The sequence below is a fragment of the Symphalangus syndactylus genome, chromosome 17 (genome assembly GCF_028878055.3).
Source record: "Symphalangus syndactylus isolate Jambi chromosome 17, NHGRI_mSymSyn1-v2.1_pri, whole genome shotgun sequence".
NCBI classification, from domain to species: Eukaryota; Metazoa; Chordata; class Mammalia; order Primates; family Hylobatidae; genus Symphalangus; species Symphalangus syndactylus.
Window position 1 is genome coordinate 13,467,106 of NC_072439.2, and position 25,373 is coordinate 13,492,478.

The 25,373-nt window shown below is 57.0% G+C and overlaps 3 protein-coding genes across 7 annotated transcripts; 1 reads left to right on the forward strand and 2 right to left on the reverse strand.

Annotated features, from left to right (window-relative positions):
* Positions 1-26: 26 nt before the first annotated feature.
* On the reverse strand, positions 27-11,438 carry APBA3 (amyloid beta precursor protein binding family A member 3). 2 transcript variants are annotated; one of them, XM_055248388.2, is made up of 11 exons: positions 11,274-11,438; positions 9,438-10,050; positions 9,310-9,349; positions 3,299-3,444; positions 3,123-3,209; positions 2,868-3,029; positions 1,922-2,092; positions 1,610-1,822; positions 555-674; positions 314-454; positions 27-222 (listed from the first exon to the last, which is right to left on the reverse strand). In XM_055248388.2, exons 2-11 carry the CDS (start codon positions 10,011-10,013, stop codon positions 151-153), a joined length of 1,728 nt encoding a protein of 575 aa, XP_055104363.1. In that variant the 5' UTR covers positions 10,014-10,050; positions 11,274-11,438; the 3' UTR covers positions 27-150. The 2 variants fall into 2 exon arrangements, with proteins under 2 accessions (XP_055104363.1, XP_063476849.1); XM_063620779.1 differs by lacking the exons at positions 27-222; positions 314-454; positions 555-674 and adding an exon at positions 687-997.
* Positions 11,439-11,486: 48 nt separating this feature from the next.
* MRPL54 (mitochondrial ribosomal protein L54) lies at positions 11,487-17,281 on the forward strand. Of its 3 annotated transcripts, none has more exons than XM_063620862.1 (4): positions 11,487-11,896; positions 12,272-12,568; positions 14,849-15,014; positions 16,985-17,281. In XM_063620862.1, exons 2-4 carry the CDS (start codon positions 12,313-12,315, stop codon positions 17,115-17,117), a joined length of 555 nt encoding a protein of 184 aa, XP_063476932.1. In that variant the 5' UTR covers positions 11,487-11,896; positions 12,272-12,312; the 3' UTR covers positions 17,118-17,281. The 3 variants fall into 3 exon arrangements, with proteins under 3 accessions (XP_063476932.1, XP_055105767.1, XP_055105766.1); XM_055249792.2 differs by having other exon boundaries at positions 11,497-11,605; positions 12,148-12,568; XM_055249791.2 differs by having other exon boundaries at positions 11,497-11,605.
* Positions 17,282-18,809: 1,528 nt separating this feature from the next.
* RAX2 (retina and anterior neural fold homeobox 2) lies at positions 18,810-22,759 on the reverse strand. Of its 2 annotated transcripts, XM_063620842.1 has the most exons (4): positions 22,374-22,415; positions 21,914-21,993; positions 21,261-21,485; positions 18,810-20,683 (listed from the first exon to the last, which is right to left on the reverse strand). In XM_063620842.1, exons 3-4 carry the CDS (start codon positions 21,474-21,476, stop codon positions 20,345-20,347), a joined length of 555 nt encoding a protein of 184 aa, XP_063476912.1. In that variant the 5' UTR covers positions 21,477-21,485; positions 21,914-21,993; positions 22,374-22,415; the 3' UTR covers positions 18,810-20,344. The 2 variants fall into 2 exon arrangements, with proteins under 2 accessions (XP_063476912.1, XP_063476911.1); XM_063620841.1 differs by lacking the exon at positions 21,914-21,993 and having other exon boundaries at positions 22,374-22,759.
* Between the last annotated feature and the right edge of the window lie 2,614 nt (positions 22,760-25,373).

The window sequence follows — 25,373 nt, forward strand, 5'->3', positions numbered from 1 at the left end:
TCATCCTGTAGACCCTGATCTGAGACTTTGCCGACTGCATAAGCTTTTACTGTTTTTATAGTAGGAAATCATACAGGACCAAGAACCAACCGCTGGTGTCCTCTGGGGCCACGGAGGCAAAGGCACGGTGGCAGGCGAGGGACGGGGTGGTCACAGGTACACGGGCTGCTCCTGGCCTGTAAGGAGGCGGTATGTGGCAGCTGGCATCGTCTTGATATGCACCTGGGGAGCGGAGGCAGAACGGGGCTCAGGGCAGGCCTGGGCTCATGGGGGACGTGGGGGCGCCCCTAGCCACCACCCACCACCCGCACACCTCGCCGTAGGCCTCGGTGAGCAGCTCAATGATGCGGGCGTGTGGCGTGGCCACCACACTCTGCCCATTGATCTCAATGATGCGGTGGCCCACGCGGATGCCCCCGCGTTCGGCGATGCCACCACGGAGGAGGCTGCAGATCTGGGGGAGAGAAAAGGGGGACGGGAAAGAGGTGGGGGCTGCTCGGGCCGTGCTTAGGGCCGCCCTACCCCCCACCCCAGGCTAGGGGCGGGGGCCTCACGATGCCGTCCTCCACGCAGAAGCCCAGCTGCTCGCGGGCATGGGGCCGGTGGATGATGGCGGTGGTGACGGGCGGGCAGTGGACGATGCTGAGTGTCACCGACGTCTGCGACTTCGTCTCCTGTGGGGCGGGGGCCGTTGGCCTCACTCAGCTGTAGCCCCCTCTGGGCCTCAGTTTACCCTCTCATAAACCAGAGACCTGGAGTCCAGGGGCTCAATTCTGGAAGACCCCTCAGATGTGGTGGAGAACAGACTCGGGCCCGGTGGGCAAGGGGTCAAAGCTGTCTGACCTGAGCCATATCGCTTCCTTATGGCCAAAAGCCAAGCCGACAGCCGGGCTCTCCAGGCAGGCTGCAAACGTCTGTAAGAGGCTGCATGGACTGTGGCCTCATCCCTCTGGCGGGGGGCAGGTCCCTCCCTATCTCTGGGCCTCAGTTTCCCCATCTGAGCAACAAAGGTTGAGACTCAAAAACATGGCACGCAGTGGCTCACACCTGTAATCCCAGCACTGTGGGAGGCCAAGGCAGGTGGATCACTTGAGGCCAGGAGTTCAAGACCAGCCTGGCCAACATAGTGAGACTCCATCTTTACAAAAAGTAAAACAATAAACTGGGCGTGGTGGTGCACACCTGTGGTCCCAGCTACTCGGGAGGCTGAGGCAGGAGATTTGCTTGAGCCCAGGAGGTCAAGGCTGCAATGAGCCAGGTGCACCACTGCACTCCAGCCTGGGCAAGTGAGTGAGACCTTGTCTCAAACAAACAAACCCCCCTCCCCATCCCCAGAAATCAGCTGTCTCTTGTTAGAGGGAGAGCGGCCCAGCCCTGGAACTGGGCCACCCGCATTTCCATCCTGGGTCTGGTACTAGGGGGGTGCCCTGGACAAGTGGCCTCCCTTCTCCAGGCCTCAGTTTCCCCAAGGGCACACCAGGGGGCAGGACTTAAAAGTTCGACTGTCCCTCCTGGCTGGGCTGGAGAGACCTGGCCAGGGCGGAGACCTCTCTGGGACTCAGCTCCCCTTCCTGGGAGTGTGGGGGCCCCGCCACCCCGGGAAACTCACACGGACGGCGGCCTGGCACGCAGCCAGGGGCAGCCCCACCAGGCTGGTCCCGTTGATGGCGGTCAGGCGGTCCCCGATGCTCAGGGCCCCCGAGCGCTCGGCGGGCCCCCCGTGCAGCAGGTTGGCGATGACGGCTGTGGGCAGCAGGGAGCCCCAGCCCGACTCCACCAGGGCCACGCCCAGGCCCTCCCCTCGCCGCTTCTCGAGGTGCACCTGGGACACAGAGGGGGTTCGAAGGCTGCTCGGCAGGGCCTGGTGCAGGTGCGCGGGTGTGGGGGGCACCAGGTGGGGGCTGCCCAGCACCTCACTCACCTCCCGGCAGTTGTCACTGTTGGAGAAGTGGTCCAGGTCCCCGTTGTGGAGATGGCCGGCTCCTGGGCTCGCGTGTGCACCCACCTGACTGGGGTCAATACCACTGTCCTGTAGGAACTGGCTGTAGGCGGCGGCAAAGGCCTGGCCGATGGCCTGGGCGATGAGCTGGGCCTGCGGGGAGGGGCAGCGCATCCCTGGGGTGTCCCACCCACCTCCTTCCGGTCCCCAAAGTCCCCAGGGTCCTCAGAACTGAGCCCTCCTGTACCCACCTGGGGTGAGAGTCCCAGGATACAGCCTCCTGCCCTGGGGCTTTGGGGGAGGTGGAGAGACAGCCCTATCTTGGGGAATCTACGGGGAGAAGGAAGGGGAGGGGCAGCCCTGGGCTGGGGGGATGACGACAGAGGCAGCTCCCTGCGCATGGGCTGTGGGAAAAGCTACCAGAGACCCAGCCGCGGGGTCTGGGGCCTGATGGGTGGCAGGGGCAGCCCAGGAGCGGACAACGTTTCAGGGAGTCGGCCGAGACTCTTGGAGGCTTATGGGAGGCTGGGCACGGTGGCTCATGCCTGTAATGGCAGCACTTTGGGAGGCTGAGGTGGGTGGATTGCTTGAGACCAGGAGTTTGAGACCCTGTGTTCACCTGGGAAACAGAGCGAGACCCTGCCTCTATAAAAAATACAAAAATTAGCTAGGCATGGTGATACCCCCGTGCTCCCAGCTACTAGGGAGGCTGAAGTGGGAGGATTGCTTGAGCCTGGAGGGTTGAGGCCGAAGTGAACTATGATCGCGCCACTGCACTCCAGCCTGGGTGACAGAAGGAGACCTTGTCCCCAAAAAAGAACTAAAAAATAAGCTATGGGAGGGAGGTTAAATGCATGGCCCAGTGAGGGAGGCAACAGTTGCAGTGAGGAGAGCGTCAGGAGGGTGGCCCCGCGCCCTGGCTGCTCACGTCCTCCGCATAGAACACGTGGCAGAGCATCTTGTAGAGGCGGCGGCCGTGGTCCTGGGGTGCTGGCCTCCGTGCCAGCCGCCGCCGTGCCATCAGCACCAGCACGCAGCCGATGTCAGCTATGTAGGAGATGGTATGCAGGGCGTGGTCCATCATGGCCTCCTGGGGGCGGGAGAGGCAGCCTGGATGGGCTGGGGGGCCTCACCAGGCTCGATCACCCCGCCCACATCCCTGGGGTGGGTCCCCGCCCCGTACCTGGGAGTCCGCTGTCAAGACCTTGATCCTCTTGGTGGAGACGAACAGGTCCACCTCCGTCATGGGCTGGGTCTCCCCATCGGGGGCCTGTGGGCGGCGGCGTGGGAGGTGGAGACCCCTACAGACCCAGCCTGCAGCCCACCCGCCTGCCCGCCCGCCCCCAGCCGCCCCCTCACCTTGACTCGGTCCATGGCCTCCCGGGCCTGGGCCATGCGTGTGCTGGTGGGCGAGTTCCGTTCCGACACCAGCTGGGTGGAGCCCAGGTATCTGGCCCCAAATACGACACCGTCCAGGAGGTCTTCATGGTCACAGGGACCAGGCACTGAGGGCGACAGCGGAGAGGGTCGGCCCTCAGGGGCCCACTCCCACAGGCTCTGCCCCAGGGCTGCGCTCTCCGAGATGGCTGGGAGACAGTGTTCCAGCTGATGGCTTAGCACTCTCCAGCCAGGAAGCACAGCCCACTGTTCTAGAACCATCCAAGCAGCCTGGCCTTCACAGGTCTAGAACCTTCTGTCCATCCCTCAAGGATTCACAGGCGGGAAAGCCAGTGAGTCCAGGCCACGGCTGGATTCAAAGCCAGATCTAGCACCCACAGATACCTTCACCCCATGTCCCCAGAATTCCACGATCAGGCCAGAACCAGACAGTCCCACTCCTGTGTTTTTTTTTTTTTTTGAGACATAGTCTCGCTCTGTCGCCCAGGCTGGAGCTCGGTGGTGTGGTCTCAGCTCACTGCAACATCCGCCTGCTGGGTTCAAATGATTCTCCTGCCTCAGTCTCATGAGTAGCTGGGATTAGAGGCGCTCACCAACATGCCTGGCTAATTCTTGTATTTTTAGTAGAGACGGGGTTTTGCCATGTTGGCCAGGCTGGTCTCAAACTCCTGACCTCAAGTGATCCACCCGCCTCGGCCTCCTAAAGTGCTGGGATGACAAGCGTGAGCCGTCCCCCACTCCAATTTCTAAACCTCCACAACATTCTAGAACCACAGTGGACTCCTGCTTCTTGGTTCTGGAATTCCCTCAATCAATCTAGAACTGGCCAGCTCTGCCCACTGTTCTAGAACTCTCTCCAGTCAGCCCAGAATAGCAGTCAGCTCTGTTCCTGGGTTGTAGAACTGCCCAGAATAGAGACAGAACTGGCTGCCTGTCTAAAATTCCCATACTGTCCAGAACCCCAGTTGGTTCTGACCCTTGATTCCAGAACTCTCTGACAGGTCTCCTAACAATTCTGTCAGGAGTTGTAGAAACGTATTATCACTCTAGAATCAGACTTCTCTGCTCCGTGATTCCAGAACATCTTAATCACAATCGCGTCAGGCAGCTCTTCCTGTGGTTCTAGTAGTTCACACCTTTGGCTCCACCAGGGATTCTAAGAATTACCTGACCAGTCAAGGAACAAACAATTCTATTTTTATTTTTTTTTTTTTTTGAGACGGAGTCTCGCTCTGTCGCCCAGGCTGGAGTGCAGTGGCACCATCTCGGCTCACTGCAAGCTCTGCCTCCCGGGTTCACGCCATTCTCCCGCCTCAGCCTCTCCGAGTAGCTGGGACTACAGGCGCCCGCCACCACGCCCGGCTAATTTTTTTTGTATTTTTAGTAGAGACGGGGTTTCACCGTGGTCTCGATCTCCTGACCTCGTGATCCGCCCGCCTCGGCCTCCCAAAGTGCTGGGATTACAAGCGTGAGCCACCGCGCCCGGCCAAGGAACAAACAATTCTGTTCCAGGAGAATTCTGCAACAGTTCTAGAATACTCCCACCCCAGCCCAGAACTACATAAAGCTTTACTCCTGGCTGGGTGCGGTGACTCACGTCTGTAATCCCAGCACTTTGGGAGGCTGAGGGGGATGGATCACCTGAGGACCTGCCTGGCCAACATGGCGAAACCCCATCTCTACCAAAAATACAAAAATTAGCTGGGCGTGGTGGTGCATGCCTGTAATCCCAGCTACTTGAAAGCTGAGGCGGGAGAATTGCTTGAACCCAGGAGGTGGAGGTTGCAGTGAGCCGAGAGAGATCGCGCCACTGCACACCAGCCTGGGCGACAGAGCAAGATTCCGTCTCCAAAAACAAAAAGGAAAAAAAAAAGCTTTACTCCCATGGTTCTAGAATTCCCTGAGCTACCCAGAGCCAGACAGTCTGCCAGTGGCCCTAGAATATTCTAACCAGTAAGTACGGCTCTTTGGTTTAGAACCACAGGCGTAGGGCCCAGTTCTGGACATCCCTAAGTGAAATTCACCCTCCACCACAGTCGGTTCTGCCCACTGTCCTTCAAGATCTAAGCATTCTGGAACAAGAGCGCCACTCTGGGGTTCTAAAGAGATACGCCATTCACTGCGGTAGCCACCAGGCACATGTGTCTATCACAGACTTGAAATGTGGCTCGACTGAATAGAGATGTAAAAGAAAATACACACTAGATATTGAAGATTTAGTATGAAAAAAAGTAATTTAAGGCCAGGCATGGTGGTTCACGCCTGTAATCCCAGCACTTTGGGAGGCAGAGGCGGGTGGATCACCTCAGGTCAGGAGTTTGAGACCAGCCTGGCCAACATGGTGAAACCCTATCTCTACTAAAAATACCAAAATTAGCTGGGCATGGTGGCAGGCGCCTGTAATCCCAGCTACTTGGGAGGCTAAGGAAGGAGAATCACTTGAACCCGGGAGGCAGAGGTTGCAGTGAGCCAAGATCGTGCCACTGCACGGCAACCTGGGCAACAAGGTGAGACCGTGTCTCAAAAAAATAAAAAAATAAATTAAAAATATTGATTATATGTTGAAATAATATTTTAAATGTTAGCTTAATTAAAATGTTATTAAAGTTAATTTCTTAGCCAGGTATGGTGGCGTACACCTATAGTTCCAGCTACTCAGGAAGCTGAGGTGACAGCATCGCTTGAACCTGGGAGGCGGAGGTTGTGGTGAGCTGAGATCGTGCCACTGCACTGCAGCCTGGGCGACAGCGTGAGACTCCCTCTCAGCTTAAAAAAAAAAAAAAAAAGTTATTTCACCGGTTTTTAATTTTTTTTTTTTTTTTTTTTTTTTTGAGACAGAGTCTTGCTCTGTCGCCCAGGCTAGAGTGCAATGGCGCCATCTAGGCTCACTGCAAGCTCCACCTCCTGGGTTCACACCATTCTCCTGCCTCAGCCTCCTGAGTAGCTGGGACTACAGGCGCCCGCCACCAAGCCCGGCTAATTTTTTGTATTTTTTTAGTACAGATGGGGTTTCACCATGTTAGCCAGGATGGTCTTGATCTCCTGACCTTGTGATCCGCCCACCTCAGCCTCCCAAAGGGCTAGGATTACAGGTGTGAGCCATCACACCTGGCCTGTTTTTAATTTTTTAATGTGGATAACAACAAAATTTTAAATCACATACGGCTCACGTTATATTTCTATTGTAGTTCCATCTAGAACTTTCTGATTACACTATAATTGAACAGCTCTGCCCAGGGTTCTAGAACACCAGGTAACTATTCCCTCCATGGTTCTAGAATTCTCCAATCTAAGTAGAACCAGGTGGCTCTGCTCACCAATTCTGAGCATTCTCATCGGCCCAGATTCCTTTACCCTAGAAACACAGACAAAATGCCAAGCCGTGGAACTCCCTAGGTGTCACAGCTCTGCTCGATTCTAGAACCTTCTTAGAGCTATAGGTCCAAACCAGTTCTTCTCTCTACAACCACAGAACTGGTTTTTTTTTCTTTTTTTTGAGACATGGTCTCACTGTGTCACCCAGGCTGGAGTGCAGTGGCACAATCTTAGTTCACTACAGCCTCAAGTGATCCTCCCACCTCAGCCTCCCAAGTAGCTGGGATTACAGACCCATGCCACTTGCCTGGCTAATTTTAGGGGGAGTGGAGACTTTATTTTTGTAGAGACACGGTTTTGCTGTGTGGCCCAGGCTGGTCTCGAACTCCTGGGCTCAAATGATCCTCCCACATCAGCCTCCCAAAGTGTTGGGATTACAGATGTGAGCCACCCTTCCTGGCCAGAACTTACTATCTCACCTATATCCTTAGGAAAGTGTAGAACACAGGCTGGCCGCAGTGGCTCACACCTGTAATCCGAGCATTTTGGGAGGCCGAGGCGGGTGGATCACAAGGTCAGGAGTTTGAGACCAGCCTGACCAAGATGGTGAAACCCCATCTCTACCAAAAATACAAAAATTAGCTGGGCACGGTGGCGGACGCCTGTAATCTCAGCTACTCAGGAGGCTGAAGCAGGAGAATCACTTGAACCCGGGTGGCAGAGGTTGAAGTGAGCTGAGATTGCACCACTGAAAAAAAAAGTCTAGAACATTCCAGAGGGCCAGAAATTGCTCTTCCCATAATTTTAGGGCAGGGATTGGCAAACATTTTCTGTAAAGGGCCAAAGAGTAAATATTTTCAGCCTTGTAGGTCACAAGGTCTCTGCCGCAGCTACTCACCTCTGCCATTCTAACAGCAGAGCAGCCATGGACAACACATGAATAACCAAGCATGATGTGTACCAATAAAACTTTATTTATGTACGTTGAAATTTTTTTTGTTTTTGTTTTTTTTTGTTTTTGAGACGGAGTCTCACTCTATTGCCCAGGCTGGAGTGCAATGGCGTGATCTCAGCTCACCACAACCTCCGCCTCCCGGGTTCATGTGATTCTCCTGCCTCAGCCTCCTGAGTAGCTGAGATTACAGGCGTGCACCACCATGCTTGGCTAATTTTTGTATTTTTAGTAGAGACGGAGTTTCACCAATGTTGACCAGGCTGGTCTCGAACTCCTGACCTTGTGATCTGCCCACCTCGGCCTCCCAAAGTGCTGAGATTATAGGCGTGAGCCACCGCACCCAGCTTATGCACACTGAAATTTGAATTGCATCTTTTTATTTTTGAGACAGAGTCTCACTCTGTTGCCTAGAATGTAGTGCAGTGGCGTGATCTCAGCTCACCGCAGTCTCAACCTCCTGGGCTCAAGAACTTCTCCCACCTCAACCTCCTGAGTAGCTGGGACTACAGGCATGCACCGCCACGCCTGGCTAACTTTAAACATTTTTTGTAGAGATGGGGTCTTGCTACGTTGCCCAGGCTGGTCTCCAACTCCTGGGCTCAAGCAATCCTCCCACCTCAGCCTCCCAAAGAGCTGGGATTACAGGTGTGAGCCACCACATCCAGCCTAGCATATCATTTTCACATGTCAAGAAATAGTATTCTAGCTGGGCGCGGTGGCTCACACTTGTAATCCCAGCACTTTGGGAGGCCGAGGCGGGCGGATCACGAGGTCAGGAGATCGAGACCACGGTGAAACGCCGTCTCTACTAAAAATACAAAAAATTAGCCAGGCATGGTGGCGGGCGCCTGTAGTCCCAGCTACTCGGAGAGGCTGAGGCAGGAGAATGGCGTGAACCCGGGAGGCGGAGCTTGCAGTGAGCCGAGATTGCGCCACTGCACTCCAGCCTGGGCGACAGAGCGAGACTCCGTCTCAAAAAAAAAAAAAAAAAAAAAAAAAGAAAGAATGAAAGAAATAGTATTCTTCTTTCAATGAAAAAAAAAAAAAATTAAAAATGCAAAGGTCAGCTGGCACCTGGACACAGTGGCTCATGCCTGTAATCCCAGCACTCTGGGAGGCCGAGGCAGGCAGATCGCTTGAGCTCAGGAGTTTGAAACCAGTTTGGGCAACATGGTGAAACCCCATCTCTACCCAAATAAATAAAAAATAAAATTAGCTGGGTGTGGTGGCATGCACCTGTAGTCTCAGCTATTTGGGAAACTGAGGTGGGAGGATCGCTTGAACCTGGGAGATGGAGGTTGCAGTGAGCTGAGATCGAGCCACTGCACTCCAGCCTGGATAACAGAAGTCATCGAAAAAAGTCAAAAAAAAAAAAAAACCGCAAAACGCAAAAACCATCTTTAACTCGAGACCTACGTGAGCAGGCAGTGAGTTGGGTCTGCCCGATGATGATGATTTGCCAAGCCCGGTTCTAGAACCGAGTGCTGCCAATGGCCGGAGCTGCCCCACAGTCCCCTTCTCACTCTACCCCGTTCTCAACACTGGCTTTCCTCTCCCTGGCCAGCCGGGATCTGCTCGAAACCACCCTCAGAGCCTCCCGAGAACCTCACCCTTACTGGCAAGCTGTTGCCAGGCTGGGGAGCCTGATTCTGGCTGTCTAGGGGCCTTCAGTGCCTGGGGCTAGGATGGGTGGGACACTCACCCTCCTGGGGGGCAGGGTAGGAAGCCAGGGTCTCGGGGCTCTGGAAGAAGATAGAGGAGGGGCAGGACTGAGTCCCCCTGCTTGGTTCCAGGCAGTCCAGGACACCTGGAGGGCGGGGCGGGCACTACCTGGGCACCTGCGGGTGGCTCTTCAGGTGTGACTAGAGGCACCGTCTCCAGCCAGGGTTCCGGGGAACTGCTTGAGCTCCTGCTGCCCCCTTGCTCAGCAGAGGCCCCCTCCGCCCATTCTGGGGAGTCAGAATCCTCATCTGGGTCCTCAGGGGGCTGCAACAGTCGGGGGGCAGGCTCTAGAGGCTCTTCAGGACCAGTCTGGGAAGGCAGGCATTCCTCGCAGTGCAAGAGGCCCAGCAGGTCATCCCGGCCAGCTTCGGCAGACAGGAGCCCGTGGGCGTCGGCGATCTCCTGGGAGGCCAGGCCGTGGCCTGTGGCGATGTGTAAGGGACAGGGGGATCCAGCTGCGGATGGGCCCACCAGATCGCCCGGCAGAGCTTCAAACTGCTGTACCAGCTCCTGAATGTTTGACTCATCAAGTTCCATCCGACTGAGACTGCCGGGGCCTCCTGGCACAGGGTCCCACTGGCTGTCAGGGGTGAGGTCCTCAGAGGGCACAAGAATGTCCCTGGGCCCCTCCAAGTCCATGGCTGGAGGCCCCGAAGGGGATCGGGAAATTGTAGGGAAGTCCATGCCTGGACTCCAGGCTTAGGCCGGCATCTTCAGGCAGCTGAAAGGGAGAGTCAGCACTGAGGTTTTGCCCGGGTACAGTGGCTCATGCCTGTAATCCCAGAATTTTGGGAGGCCCAGAAGGGCTGACTAAACCCAAGAGTTCAAGATCAGCCTGGGCAACATAGCAAGACCCTCTCTCTACAAAAAATACAAAAAATTAAGGCTGGGCACAGTGGCTCACGCCTGTAATTCCCAGCACTTTGTGAGGCCGAGGCGGGTAGATTACGAGGTCAGGAGTTCGAGACCAGCCTAACATGGTGAAATTCCGTCTCTACTAAAAATATAAAAAATTAGCCGGGTGTGGTGGCAGGTGCCTGTAATCCCAGCTACTCAAGAGGCTGAGGCAGGAGAATCGCCTGAACCCGGGAGGCGGAGGTTGCAGGGAGCTGAGATCGCGCCATTGCACTCCAGGCTGGGCGACAGATGAGACTCTGTCTCAAAAACAAAACAAAACAAAACAAAAAACTAGCAAGGAGTGGTGGTGTAGGCTGTAGTCCCAGCTACTTGGGAGGCTGAGGTGGGAGGATCACCTGAGCCAGGGGAGGCAGAGGCTGCAGTGAGCCTTGATTGTGCCACTGCACTCCAGCCTGGGTGACAGAGTGAGGCCCTGTCTTAAAAAAAAAAAAAAAAAAACCCGAAAAACAAAAAACTTGAGGTTTCCCGGGTGCCTATCCGGTGCTAGGCTCTAGCTGGGTACTGTTCATAAAGGGCACACAATTTAATCCCCCTTAACCCTTGCAAGGAAGTTAGGATTCTCATTTTACAGATGAAGAAACTGAGGCACAGAATGGGGAGGTGTGAAGCAGTGGCTTCCCGAGCCCCTGTGTCATCCCAGACCCCTCTCAATTAATGGAGTCTGTTCAGCCCTGGTTCTGCCAGGTCCTCCTCCCTCGAGACGCGGAACCCAGGCTGGAGACCCAGACCTCACACCCTGACTCTACAGACTGGTCAGAGGCAGGTCCCCAAGACCCCAGTCCCATGACCTCAACCCCCAATACCTCCATCCAGAACTTTAGACCCAGGACCCTGGACTTAATACCAGAGACCCAAGACGCCATAAGGCGGACCTCAGTCTCCAAACCTCCAGTGCTACCCCAAGATCGACTCCAGACTCAGACCCCAACTTCAGGACCCAGCCACAAGCCCTGACCCTAGTCCGCCCTCAGACCGAAGACCTCAAGCGCCGACTCAGACCGCGCTCTGCACCTCGAGGACACTCACTTCCCAAATCGAGGCCGCCTCAGCCCCGCGCAGCCTCCAGGACCCTGCGCCCCACGGACGGCCCCAACATAGCCCGGGCCGCGCCCCGAGAAGGCGCAGCTCGGCGATTCCAGGTCCTGGCGCCTGCTCCTCTATCCGCGCAGCGCCCTGGCCCACTGAGCATGCGCGGCCTCGCGAGGCCTGCTGGGAAACGTAGTTCTCCCAGCAAGCCTCGCCACGCGGGGGCGCTGGGACAACGGCAGGTGTTGGAGCCGGGGTTCGAATCCCAGGCTTCCTGGGCCGCAGACTGCCCTGGCTGGCCCCAGGACCTGTTTCTTCTCCCGCAAAACAGGGTTAATAATCACCGCCTGGCTCTGGGGGCTGTGTTCATTATTCCAAAGGATGGAAGATGGGGAGAAGTGGGATTGGGAAATATTAAAGAAGTGTGAGAGGTGGTTTCCTTGGGACCTTGAGGCACCGGAAGCGTCGTGGAGACCCTGTTGAAGACGGACTTCCGGTTTGGCTCACCGTAGGGAGACGGATTGGTGCACTATGGATTTGGGGTCGGCCTGGGAACTTTACCTCCCTGAGAACTCAGTTTCCTCACTATAAGCTGGGGAAAAAATAGTACCTACCTCCTAATTGTGAGCATTAAATTAGATCAAGCAGGTTAAGGATTTAGTAGTAGTAGAGCTGGAAAAGAACATATAAATACATATTATTAATTTATATATTATATATAATACATACTATATATTACATGTATTATATAATATATGCCATATGTTATATATAATAATGTTAAAAATATAATGTTATAAAAATTAACAGTGATTAGACTCCAGCCCTACTGGAGTATATTAGACTCGTTAATCTTCTTTTTTTAACTTTAAAGCTCTGAATAATTACTCATTGGATGGAATCAGGAACATATAAAGTGTGATATTTTTAGTAAATGTTATGTAATTGAAGAAGGGCAAGAAGTCAATGAAATATCCCTTGAACGCCTCCTCCTGCAGTGACTGCGTATGTCTACAAAAGTCTAAAGAAATCACCAGAGATGATGAAGGCTTGGGAGGCTACATTTCCCAGACACCTGCACGGGGCCTGCCCCTCCAAGGGGCCTACAACTCCCAAGCACCCTTGGTCCACTGACATCTTCCGGAAACGCGCACGTGCAAGCTGCCCGCAATACGTCATGGCGACCAGACGCCTTTTCGGGGCTACCCAGACGTGGGCCGGCTGGAGGGCCCGGGAGCTCCTAAACCCCGCCACTTCCGGAAGACTCCTGGCCCGGGATTATGCCAAGAAACCAGGTGAGCTGGGTTAAGAGGAACCAAATGGGGACGGTGGGTGCACTGGGGAATTAGTGCGCAGGCGGTGGGTGGGGAGGTGGTGCTAGAACTAATGCGCAAGCGCAGAGAGGCTGTATGCGCAGGCGCAGTTTGAGGGACCCAGCGCCGCTTGGAGCTCGGGCGTCTGGCTCGGAGATACTTTAGCGATTGGACCCAGGGCGCAGGCGCCAGCTTGGGGCGGAGCGGCCTGGGAGGAGGATGTGGGTTACGTGGAGCCCACGCGTTTCACTGCGCAAGCGCGGGTTGGAAGGGATTTGAGGGGAGTCTGGGGAGGTCATGAACTTGGGTTCCAGTTCTGTTTCTCTGCCTGCCTCCAAATCTCAGGGTGACCTTGGCCAAGACGTTACCAAAAATTCAAAGAAATTATGGAGCCCATTTAATTAGCCACTTCAGCAAGAACAAAACAAGGTTATTAAGGTTTAGCTGAATACAGCCTTGCCTGATCTCCTTCGTTGAAAGGGGGAAATTGTCCAGTGTTCTGCCTTAAAGACAGACACATAGCAGACAAAATATAACTTGAATGACTTGGTCATTCCAAGCATCGGTGTTACTTAATGCTATGTCCAAATCCCACTTAAAGTGATTTTGAGGCCAGGCACGGTGGCTCACACCTTTATTCCCGGCACTTTGGGAGGCCAAGGAGGGAGGATCGACTGCTTGAACCCAGGAGTTTGAGACAGCCTGGGCAACATAGCAGGACCCCGTTTGTATAAAAAAAAATTGCCTGGCGCGGTAGCTCACGCCTGTAATCCCAGCACTTTGGGAGGCTGATGCAGGTGGATCACGAGGTCAAGAGTTCAAGATCAGCCTGACCAACATGGTGAAATCCTAGCTCTACTAAAAATACCAAAATGAGCGGGGCGTGGTGGCACATGCCTGTAATCCCAGCTACTCAGGAGGCCGAGTCAGGAGAACTGCTTAAACCCGGGAGGCGGAGGTTGCAGTGAGCCGAGATCACGCCACTGCACTCCAGCCTGGGCGACACAGTGAGACTCTGTCTCAAAAAAAAATAAATAAATAAAAATAAAAATAAGTGAGGCATGGTGTCTCACAACTGTGATCTCAGCTACTCGGGAGGCTGAGGCAGGAGGATCACTTGAGCCTGGGAGGTTGAGGCTGCAGTGAGCCATGATTGCGCCCCTGCCCTCCAGCCTGGGCTGTCTTTATTTTTATTTTTTTGAGACGGAGTCTCGCTCTATCGCCCAGGCTGGAGTGCAGTGATGTGATCTCGGCTCACTGCAAGCTCCGCCTCCTGGGTTCATGCCATTCTCCTGCCTCAGCCTCCCGAGTAGCTGGGACTACAAGCGCCCACCACCGTGCCCGGCTAATTTTTTATATTTTTAGTAGAGATGGGGTTTCACTGTGTTAGCCAGGATGGTCTCGATCTCCTGACCTCGTGATCTGCCCGCCTCAGCCTCCCAAAGTGCTGGGATTACAGGCGTGAGCTACCGCACCCGGCTGGGCTATTTTTTTAATTTTTTAGATTTTTTATTTTTTTGAGATGGAATATCTGCTCTGTAGCCTAGGCTGGAGTGCAGTGGTGCGATCTCGGCTCACTGCAACCTCCGCCTCCCAGGTTCAAGTGATTCTCCTGCCTCAGCCGCCCGAATAGCTGGGATCACAGGCACACACCACCATGCCCAGCTAATTGTTTTTTGTATTTTTAGTAGAGACAAGTTTTCACCATGTTGGCCAGGCTGGTCTTAAACTCACCTGACCTCAGGTGATCTGCCCACCTCGGCCTCCCAGAGTGCTGGGATTACAGGCATGAGCCACTATGCCCGGCTGAGACTGTGTCTTTAAAAAAAAGTTTTGGGTGGCCGGGCATGGTGGCTCACACCTGTAATCCCAACACTTTGGGAGGCCAAGGCGGGCGGATCACGAGGTCAGGAGATCGAGACCATCCTGGCTAACACGGTGAAACCCCGTCTCTACTAAAACTGCAAAAAAATTAGTCAGGTGTGGTGGTGGGTGCCTGTAGTCCCAGCTACTGGGGAGGCTGAGGCAGGAGAATGGCTTGAACCCGGGAGGCGGAGCTTGCAGTGAGCTGAGATCGAGCCACTGCACTCTACCTGGGAGACAGAGTGAGACTCCGTCCCCCCCGCCCCAGAAAAAGAAAGTTTTGAGTGTAGCAGAGTCCAGCCAGCGGCAGAGGCCACCTGAGACGGGGGGTTCTGTGAGGGAAGTTTGGCTTCCAGGGCAGGGGCTGGGCTGAAATGACTCTCCCTCTCCTCTCCCCAGTTATGAAGGGGGCCAAATCAGGAAAAGGTGCAGTGGCCAGCGAGGCCCTCAAGGACCCCGACGTATGCACAGATCCTGTCCGGCTCACCACATATGCCATGGGCGTCAACATCTACAAGGAAGGGCAGGATGTACCCCTGAAACCCGATGCTGAGTACCCTGAATGGTGAGTAGGCCAGGCTGTGTCATCTTGCACTGACTATTCCTTCCTCCACCTGAGGAGGACCCCTTCCCGGAGAGGCGGATCGCCACTCCAGCCGGGAGCCTAATAGTCACACCTGCCCATCCTGGCTTCAGGGCAGGGGACTTCAGGGCAGGGGGCTTCAGGGCAGGGGACTTCAGGGCAGGGGGCTTCAGGACTCTGCGCCTGGGTGGTCCCATCTGTAATGGGGTGATGGGACCCATCCCTCCCTCCGAGGGCTGTGAGGAATTCATGAGATTAGAACGCGTGTCAAGTACCTAAAACGATTCTCTTTTTTCTTAAGCAAATACTTAAAAAAATTTTTTTTCAGGCTGGACTCGGTGGTTCACACCTGTAATCCCAACACTTTGGGAGGCGAGGCGTTTGGATTACCTGAGGTCAGGAGTTCGAGACCAGCCTGGCCAACATGGTGAAACCTCGTCTCTACTAAAAATATAAAAATTAGCCGGGTGTGGTGGTGGATGCCTGTAGTCCCAGTTACTTGGGAGGCTGAGGCACGAGAATTGCTTGAGCCTGGGAGGCGGAGGTTGCAGTGAGCTGAGATCATGCCACTGTACTCCAGCCTGGGCAACAGAGTGAGACTTGGTCTCAAAAAAAAAAAAAAATTTTTTTTTTCTTCTAGATGGAGTCTCGCTCTGTCACCCAGTCTGGAATGTAGTCATGTGGTCTTGGCTCACTGCAACCTCTGCCTCCTGAGTTCAAGTGGTTCTCCTGCCTCAGCCTCCAGAGTAGCTGGGATTACAGGCGCCCACCACCACGCCTGGCTAATTTTTTTTTTTTTTGAGACGGAGTTTTGCTCTTGTTGCCCAGGCTGGAGTGCAGTGGTGTGATCTCGGCTCACTGCAACCTCCGCCGCCCAGGTTCAAAGGATTCTCCTGCCTCAGCCTCCCGAGTAGCTGGGATTACAGGTGCTTGCCATCACACCCAGCTAATTTTTGTATTTTTAGTAGAGACAGGGTTTCACCATGTTTGCCAGGCTAGTCTCGAACTCCTAATAACCTCGTGATCCACCTGCCCTGGCCTCCCAAAGTGCTGGGATTACAGGCGTGAGCCACCATGCCTGGCCTAATTTTGTATTTTTAGTAGAGACAGGGTTTCTCCATGTTGGCCAGGCTCGTCTTGAACTCCTGATCTCAGGTGATCCGCCCACCTCGGCCTCCCAAAGTGCTGGGAGTACAGACGTGAGCCACCGCGCCCGTCCTGCAAATACTTACTGACCACTGACTGCATGCCAGCCTCTGTTCCAGGCTTGAGGGATACAGAAGGGCTCAAAACAGACACAAGTGCCCACCCTGGCGGAGCTAGCTGGAGAGGCAGACAGGAAGCAGGAAGTCAGGCAGCTGTGGTGGTGACACTTCCGGGAAGGGGGCAGGAGAATGAGGGACAGAGCCAGGGTGTTTGGCTGCTCTAGTTTGAGGTTTGGGGGACACAGAAGCCAAGACGTGAGTGGGTGGAAGGGGCTTGCCTGTGCAAAGGCCCCGGGGCAGGACTGCACCTGGTGTGCTGGAGGAACAGTGGGGAGGCCTGTGTGGCTGGAGCAGAGTGAGGAGGGAGAGAGAGGGAGGAGGCAAGGGCAGGGCTGTGGGCTGCAGGAAGGGTTCTGCTGTGGCCCCAAGCTGATCTGAAGGCTGGGGAGGGTCAGGAAGGCTGAGCAAGTGGGGGCAGGTGGCATGATGTGGACAGTGCTGGGAGGCAGGAGAGGGCTTGGCGTGTGCCAGCCTCAGATGTTGTGCCGTTGGGATGGGGTTGGCTCCATTGCTGCACGGCCAGGGACCCACCCAGCCCAGGGTTGGGGAGGGACCACCCTGAGATCATCCAGTCAACCAGTGGGCCTGGGACCCAGCCCTGTCGCCGCCTCTGCCCGAGGTGCCCAGGACACCAGGGAGCCCAGGGGGTTGCCGTGTAGCTCTGATTCCTGCCTGCACCCCCGTCAGGCTGTTCGAGATGAACTTGGGTCCCCCAAAGACCCTGGAGGAGCTGGACCCGGAGAGCCGGGAGTACTGGCGGCTGCTGCGGAAACAGAACATCTGGCGCCATAACCGGCTGAGCAAGAACAAGAAGTTGTAGCGTGGTGGGCCTGGCACCCCAACCCCTGCGCCGGGGCCTTGCCGTTTTCCCAGAGGACTTGGACTCTTGTGAGACAAGAGGCGGCTCCCCAGCCTGGGTTTCCATGTGACCCCACAGTGGGGCTGGACCAGGGCCCTGGAGGCCAATAAAGACCTTTCTGGGTAGACCCTGGTTCGCCTTGGTATTGTCTGGCGTCGGTCTGGCGGGAAGTGGGCCCCCCAGACCCCGGGGATCTCGGCCTCCACCCCAGCCAGTGGCGGCCTGTCTGCAGGTCCCCTGTGCCTCCAGCCCTTAGTGGGCTTCCCTCCCCAACTCCTGGAACTCCTGACACTGCTCATGAGGCCCCGGCCCCAAATCTCAAGTTGCTGGGTAAGGGGGTTGTCCTAACTAAGCCACTCTTGGTTGCAAGGGACTCAAACCTAACTCAAGCCGTCAGTCAGAAAAGAGGCTTTATGAGCTTCAAGAACGGAGATGTCCGGGGGCTAGCAGTGTGGCTTCAGATGTGGCTGGATCCAGGTGCTTCAGTATTCAGACCCGAGGCTTTCTCTATCTCTCAGTCCTTGGATCCCCCAGGGGCTGGCACTCAGGGGCAGGGTAGCCCCAGGGCTCCTGGCCAACGTCCCCACCAGCACAGCAAGTAGAATCAGAGGGAAGGGACTGCCCCTTCCTTCCTGCCGCAGTCACAGCGTGGTCCTTGCTGGCCTATCCCTGGAGCCCAGGGGCTTGGGCCTTCCTTCCCCAACCCCAAGTCCTCTGTCCACTCCACTGGAGCCCAGGTCTCAGCCTCCGCCCCCAGTCCACCCTCTGGAGTCTGCTTTCAGCACCCTGACCCTGATCCACAGCCTGAGCGAGGACTGGCCTCCCTGCAGTCCCAGCTCCTGCCCTGCCTGGCTGTGATGAGGGATCGATGGGGCGGGATTGCCAGGGCTGGAGTCCACCAGATTGGAGGAGGCTGAGGGCGACACCTAGTTAGGGAGTGATGGGGCCTCTTGGGGGGGGGTAGATCATCTCATGGACCCCACATCCTGCAGAACCCCCAAGGGTCATGCCCTCGGCCCCACCCTTGCCACAGCAGCCCCACCCATGCCTAGGTGGGTGCCCTGGGGGATTTGGACTGGGCTCTCCCACCCTCCGGCTTCCTCTGTCCACAAGCTGGATGGGCGGGGCGTAGACCCGAGGCTAATTCTGCCTGTCCCAGGGAAACCCTAACCTTCATCCTCTTAGGGGACTCTGGAGTGGAGCGGATTACCGCGCACCTGCTGTCCCCGGTGGCCTCCCTGGGCGGGTGGGGGTGTGAGCGCGCCTTCTCTCGCACTCACCGCAGGTGGAGCCAGCCCTGTTCCCACCCTCCTGTCGTTCCCCAAGGTTCTGAGGGTAAAAATCAAAGTTATAACAGCCACCGGCCCTGCCTGGCCTCCCCGTCACCTCCCTCCCCCTCCTCACTCTGCTCCAGCCGCATGGGCCTCCTCGCTATTCTTCCGATGCACCAGGCGTGGTCCTGCCCCAGGGCCTTTGCATGGCCTGTGCCTCTGTCCTGTCCCCTCCTCCCCTAGACCTTCTCCCTCCCACCCCCAGTGTCTACCTTCACACCAGCCTCCCCTCCTCCAGAACTCCCTATTGAAATTGCAGCCCCTGCCACACTCCGCATGACTTTACTGTTTTTTTTTCTCTATCACTTACCACTGTCTGAAGTCTTTTTAGATTTGTTTTTATTTGTTTTGAGTCAGGGTCTGGCTCTGTTGCACAGGCTGGAGTGCAGCGGTGTGATCACAGCTCGCTGCAGCCTCGACCTGGGCTCAAGCGATCCTTTTGTCTCAGCTTCTTGGGTAGCTGGGATGACAGGTGTGCACCACTACACCCGGCACATTTTAAAAATGTTTGTGGAGACGGGGACTTGCTATGTCACCCAGGCTGGTCTCAAGCAATCCTCCCACCTCAGCCTCCCAAAGCACTGGGATTACAGGCATGAGCCACCGCACCTGGCCTGGTTTAGCTTTTGAAAACAAATCTTTCATGTGCTTACTGCGGCATCCCCAGTGCCTGGTGCACGGTGACATTGGGTGATGGCTGGGTGTTGGGCCACAGGACTGGTGTGTGAGGTGCTGCCTAGAGATGGGGTGCCCTGGTGATCTGGGAGTGATCTGGGGAGCCTGGGCTGGAGATGGGGAGGGTAGCTACTGCAGCTCCTGCCCTGGCCCCACACTTCTGTCCCCGGGGGGTGGTGCTGGCCCAGGCTGTCCCATCCCATGGCTCAGGGCCCCTCCTGATGCACTGGGCCAGCCATGCTTGCCAGTCCCAGCGGGTCCTCGGTCTCGTGACAGCCTCCTTGCTCAGAGCTCTTGGGCAATGCGACTGGGTTAGACAGAGCAGATGCTGGCCGTGCCTCCGCAGGGGACAGGCACAGGGCCTGGGGTCTGTGGGGACGTGAGGAACGGGCTGACAATGATGACACGCCCAGCATCAGCCCACCTCCACACGAGGGCCCCACCAGCACCTGGCCCGGGACCCACGCTCCCTCCAGAACCTGTCGCTGTGCCCCGGACGGTAGGACTGGTGATGGGTATGAAAAGCAGCTCCATCCACTCCTGGCCGTGCAAACTTGGGGACCTGGCTTCCTGCCTGAGCCCCGGTTTCCCTCTCTGTAGAATGGGCTGACAGCCGTGCCCGAGGTCCAGGGCGTAATGGAGAGGGGAGCGCTCACATGGCGGGCACATGGTGAAAGGAGACCAGGCTTGCGGGAACTGCCGCTATTTGTTATTTCCAGGGGACTGGGAGCCTGCAGAGTGGGCAGCTCTGCTGATGGGGATTAGGATCAGCAGAGAGATTTACACTCATCTTACAGAGTCAGCGGCCCTGCAGGCACCCACAGCCTCGCAAACCGTGAACCTCAGAGTCCCCCATGCTCAATTCATAGACGGGAGACTGAGGCCCCAGGAGAGGAGGAGGGCCCCGCCCCTAGCCTAAGAAATACTTGGGTCACCTCCTGCCTGACACTGGGGGCCGGTCCGCTGCCAGCAGGACGGGTGGCGATGGGGTGGGGGATGGGATGGGGGCAGAGGACCCAGCAGCCTGTCTTTCTGGTCCTGCTCCCCAGTGGTGGTGGCCTGGCCTGGCCTGACCACGGTTGCTCCATGACCTTCACCTAGGCCAAGGCGTGGTGGCTGTCACCAGGGCATGTCCCCGGTTCTCGGGTCGGGCAGAGGAGGGGGCCCGGGAGGGCAGCAGGCTCAGGCCGGCGGCCAGGCCCTGTCCAGAGCCTGTGCATGTTCCTTGGCCAGCAGCCGCAGGGACGCCTCTTCCAGGGCGAAGCCATCTGCGAAGGTGGGACCAAAGGCATGAGGCCCGAAGGACGCTTGCAGCCCTGGGCCTGGGCCCAGGAGGCGGGGGAGGCCTGGTACAGCCGGCGGTCCGGGGCCCAACCAGGGCTCCAGGGGCAGCGACATGGCCGGGGGGCGAGCGAACGGCAGCGCTGGGGCCTCGGGTAGTCTCGGAGCTGCCACGGCACCCGAGCCTGACTCCAGCCGCTCCTGGCGGCGCCACTTGGCCCGGCGGTTCTGGAACCACACCTGGAGGGTGTGAGAGGGAAGGGGGGGTGCTTTGAGCTCAGCTGCTCCCCGCCACTCCTTGGAGCCCCTCTGCACACCCCAGCCCTGGGGGTACTGCCTCCCCGCTGACCCGACTCCCACCTGCTGCTTTGCTGTTCCGCCCCAAGACGACGAGGATCTCCGAAGCGTTCCCTAAGCCCAGGCTCCCTCCAACTCCTCACTCCCCTCCTTGGCCTCCCTTGGCCCGTAGCAAGTAGCCTGAGCTGCCCAACGTGGCATTCAAGGCCTTCAAAAGCGTTGTTACCTGCACCATTCCCTGCCTCCTCCTTCGCCCACTTTACACCCAGCTCAAGAGAAACGCCTCCAACTTAACCCCTCCACGTCTTTGCACACACTGTTCAGGATGCGTAGAAAAACACCCCTTTTCCTTCCCAGCTGGCACACTCCTACTCAAATGTCAAAACCTCAGCTCCCACACCCCCTCCTCCAGGAAGCCTTCCTAGCTTCTCTTCTGCTCTTGCGCCAGGAGGGTCAGGATCTTGCTTCGCCTCCCTCCCTAGGTTGCGAAAGATGTGTGTGTTGGGGGGGGTGCCCTCACCTGCACGCGCACCTCGGGTAGGTGCACCTTGGCCGCCAGCTCCTCACGGCTGTACACATCCGGGTAGTGAGAGGCCTCGAACGCCCGCTCCAGCTGGTGCAGCTGGTAGGTGGTGAAGGTGGTGCGGTTCCTCCGGTGCTTCTTCTTGGGGGCCTCCTCGCCGGGCCCCAGACCCCCACCCTCGGCTGCCGGCCCCTCGCCCGGGCTCAGGAACATGGCTCCCACCTGGCGGGACGGCAGCGGGACAGATGGCGGGGAGACGGCCGGGGGGGCTACCGGCAGGGACAGGGCAGGGGAGCCCCAGGCTTGCCTCCCGGCTCCGGGGAAATCTGTTCCCTCCACTGGGGCCGGCATGTGCTCTGCATCCCCGGGCTGTCCTCCTCGGGCTTGGGGGGGTCTCCTGCTGTGCCTCTGTCTGCTCTTCCTTCTCTCTGTGTGTGTCACCGTCCCTGTTTTCTCTTCCCCTCTCTGTGGCTGTCACGGCCTGTGTGTGTGTGTGTGTGTGGCGGGGGGGGGGGGGCGGTGTCAAGGATGTCCCCCCCCCCCACCCAGGAAGGCAGGATCCCTTCTCATGCCCTAAGCCCTCCACCCTGGGGGGATCTCTGCCCCCACCACCTCCTACCTAGGCCCACCAGTGCCCACCCCGCACTCACCGCCCACGGCAGCCCCTCCGTCGATCTCCACGGGACACCTGCCCCAGCGGGCCCGGCGCCGAGTCTGCTGTGGCCTGGCCCTGCCAGAGCCGAGCCAGGTCGAGGTTGGGTGGGGAAGGATTAGCTCAAGGTGATTAATTGAGGCGGCCCCTCCCACTCGGTCCTGGGCTGTTCTGAGCCAGGAGGGAGGGCAGGGTGGGCAGAGGGCTGGGGCTCTAAGTAGGTGGCTGGGAGGATAGTCTTACAGGCTCCACTGCCCCTCGCCATAAGATGGCAAGGGCCTGTCCCTCTCTGGGCCTCAGTTTCCCTAGCTGTAAAACTGCCACACTAGGACCTACCCTGGGGGGATTTCAGCTTCTCAGAGCATCGCACAGAAATTGGCATACAGGGGGCACTTAATGAATGCCCACTTTTAATATTTTTATCTGCTGGGGGCAGAAAAAGGTGTCTTAGAACTCACAGATGTCAGAGGCAGTTGGGGAAGCTGAGGTCCAGAGGTGAAGGCACTGCAGTTGGCTCCTCTGGACACAAGGGGTAGGGACCCTTTTAGCTGGGTCTTGAGGTATGAATAGAAGTTCACCATTCACAGCCAGGCGCAGTGGCTCACGCCTGTAACCCCAGCACTTTGGGAGGCCGAGGCGGGTGGATCACCTGAGGTCCTGAGTTTGAGACCAGCCTGGCCAACAAGGCAAAACCCTGTCTGCTAAAAATACAAAAATTAGCCGGGCGTGGTAGTGGGTGCCTATAAATCCCAGCTACTTGGGAGGCTGAGGCAGGAGAATTGCTTGAACCTGGTGGGGTGGAGCTTGCAGTGAGCCAAGATCGTGCCATTGCACTCCAGCCTGGGCAACAGAGTGAAACTCCGTCTCAAAAAAACAAAAAACAACAACAACAAAAAAGAAAAACAGAAGTTCACCATTCAATAAACATTTATTGAGCACTTACTGTGTACCAGGCACTGCTCACAGCAGTAGTGACCAAAACAGACAGAAGTCACGGGGCTGACTTTCTAGCAGGGCAGACAGACAACCAACGACTGTGTTAAAATGCACAGCATGAGCCTCGGGAGAAAACTCACAGGGGAGGGGCCCGTGGGGGTAAGGTGGGTCACTCTTTCATTTAGTTTTAGATTTTGGGTTTTTTTTGAGACAGAGTCCCACTCTGTCACCCAGGCTGGAGTGCAGTGGCGTGATCTCAGCTCACTGCAACCTCCGCCTCCCAGGTTCAAGCAATTCTCCTGCCTCAGCCGCCTGAGTAGCTGGGATTACAGACACCTGCAACCACGCCTGGCTAATTTTTGTATTTTTCAGTACAGACAGGGTTTCACCATCTTGGCCAGGCTGGTCTTGAACTCCTGACCTCGTGATCCTCCTGCCTTGGCCTCCCAAAGTGCTGGGATTACAGGCGTGAGCCACCCCGCCTGGCCTATTTTTGTTTTTTTTTTTTTTTTGTTGTTTTTTTGAGAAGGAGTCTCACTCTGTTGCCTATGCTGGAGTGCAATGGTGAGATCTCGGCTCACTGCAACCTCCGCCTCCCAGGTTCAAGCGATTCTCCTGCCTCAGCCTCCTGAGTAGCTGGGATTACAGGTGCGCCACCACACCCAGGTGATTTTTGTATTTTTACTGAAGATGGGGTTTCACCATGTTGGCCAGGCTGGTCTTGAACTCCTGACCTCAGGTGATCCTCTCGCCTTAGCCTCCCATACTGCTGGAGTTCCAGGCGTGAGCCACTGTGACCGATTGGGTTGCTACGTTAAGGAAGGTGGTGAGAATGGAAGATGGAGTGCAAAGATGCAAGTTCTGGGCATGTGGGGTGTGAAGGATGGAGTGCTGGGGAAGCATGAGAGGTTGTGGAGCAGGGACACAGTGGCATTTTATACAAACATCAATGATGAGCAGCTGAGAAACCAGGGGCAGGTGCCAGGCAGGCGCGGCTACAGGGCCCTGTGAGGCCAAGGGCCGGGGGGATGGGGAGGACAGAAGGGTGGGGGTAGCGATTCCAGAGGAAGGAAGTTGGAGAGAGGCAGGGTGTGGGCGTGGAGGTGCAAGGGCGATGTGCAGGCCCATTCTGGGCTGCGAGGTGGGACTGTTTCGGAGGCGGAGGCCTGAGAGGTGGAGCGGGCTCCAGGGGAAGCCCCAGAGACCAGTGCCGCCCAAGTCCAAGGAGCCAGGGCGCTCAGGCAGGGGAGCGCCCTGGACCAGGAAAGGAGAGCGTACTCCAGGGGCAGTGGGAAGGGGAGATGAGGGGAGGCCTGATTTAGTGACACGGAGGACAAGGGGGAGGTGACTGTGGGGAGGAGTGAGGGGGGACCCAGGCCTGTGCATGGGCGAAGGGGCCAGTGCAAAGTGAACTAGAGATCCTTCCGCAGTGTTGGCACGTTGGCTTTGAAGGGAGAGACACACAAAGAGAGACAGAGACAGAGAAAAGCGTGACACACACACACACACACACACACACACACGAGAAACCAGATGCCCAGGCCCCAGAGGAGTCCTGGTCGGATCCCAGGGGGCAGGTGGCTTCACCCAGGATCCGGGTGTAGGGGTGTAGCTCCCCCATCCCAGGGGCCAAGCGCAGGTGGGCAAGGTGCAGAGGGACACAGGGGTTCAAGCCCGGGCCAGAGGGGCGGCTGCAGCTTCTGAGGCTCCTGGTGCCTCCCCTGGCCTCAGCTGCCCATCGGCAAGGTGGGCCCACGAGGCTCTGTGTCCAGGGTGGAGCCAGGCCTGTCACCCATCGAAGGACAAGGCTGCGGGCTGGGGAGAGAGAATTCTCCTGATCGCTTCATCACTTTAGAGCACTAACGAGCTGCTTGAGGTCTCAGGCCCCAATTAGCTAATTGGCCAGTGTGGGTTAAGAGGCCCCAGGAAGGATCGTGGCGTGAGGCGCAGGGGGGACTTTGGGCGACTTAGCCGGACAGGCAGAAGCTGCAGACGCTGTGTCAGCTTAGAGGGCCAGATTAGGAGCGTGGGCCGGGTGGGCAGGGCCAAGGGGACAGGTGGCCCCCTGCAGCGGATTAGGCAGAGGCCGGGCCACTCCGGGCCTTTCCAGCCTCCACCTTTCAATTTTCCCCCAGAAAGAACCACTAACCTGCCTCAGGTGCTGCTGGGGAAAGTGAGGCCCGAGAGTGCACAGGGCTTTAAGGGGGCCACATAGGAGGTCGGCATGACCTTGGGACATTTCTGTGTCTCAGCTCAGGCCTGAGAGTCCTGGGGTGGGGTCCGTGCCCAGCCTGGCCAGAGACCCCTCTCCGTGTATCCTCAAGGCTGGCTCCATGGGAAACTCAGCTGAGAGCAGGCGTTGGACCGTCCCAGCAATAATGGAGCACCAGCTGTATGCCTGCCTTCTAGGTGCCCCCTCCCTTCACTGCTGTGGGCCCTTGGGGCCCTCACGCCCCTCTGGGAAAAGGTGTCTGTTGGCTGGAGGAGGCTGCTGAGGCCCAGAGAGGGTAAAAGCTTTCCCA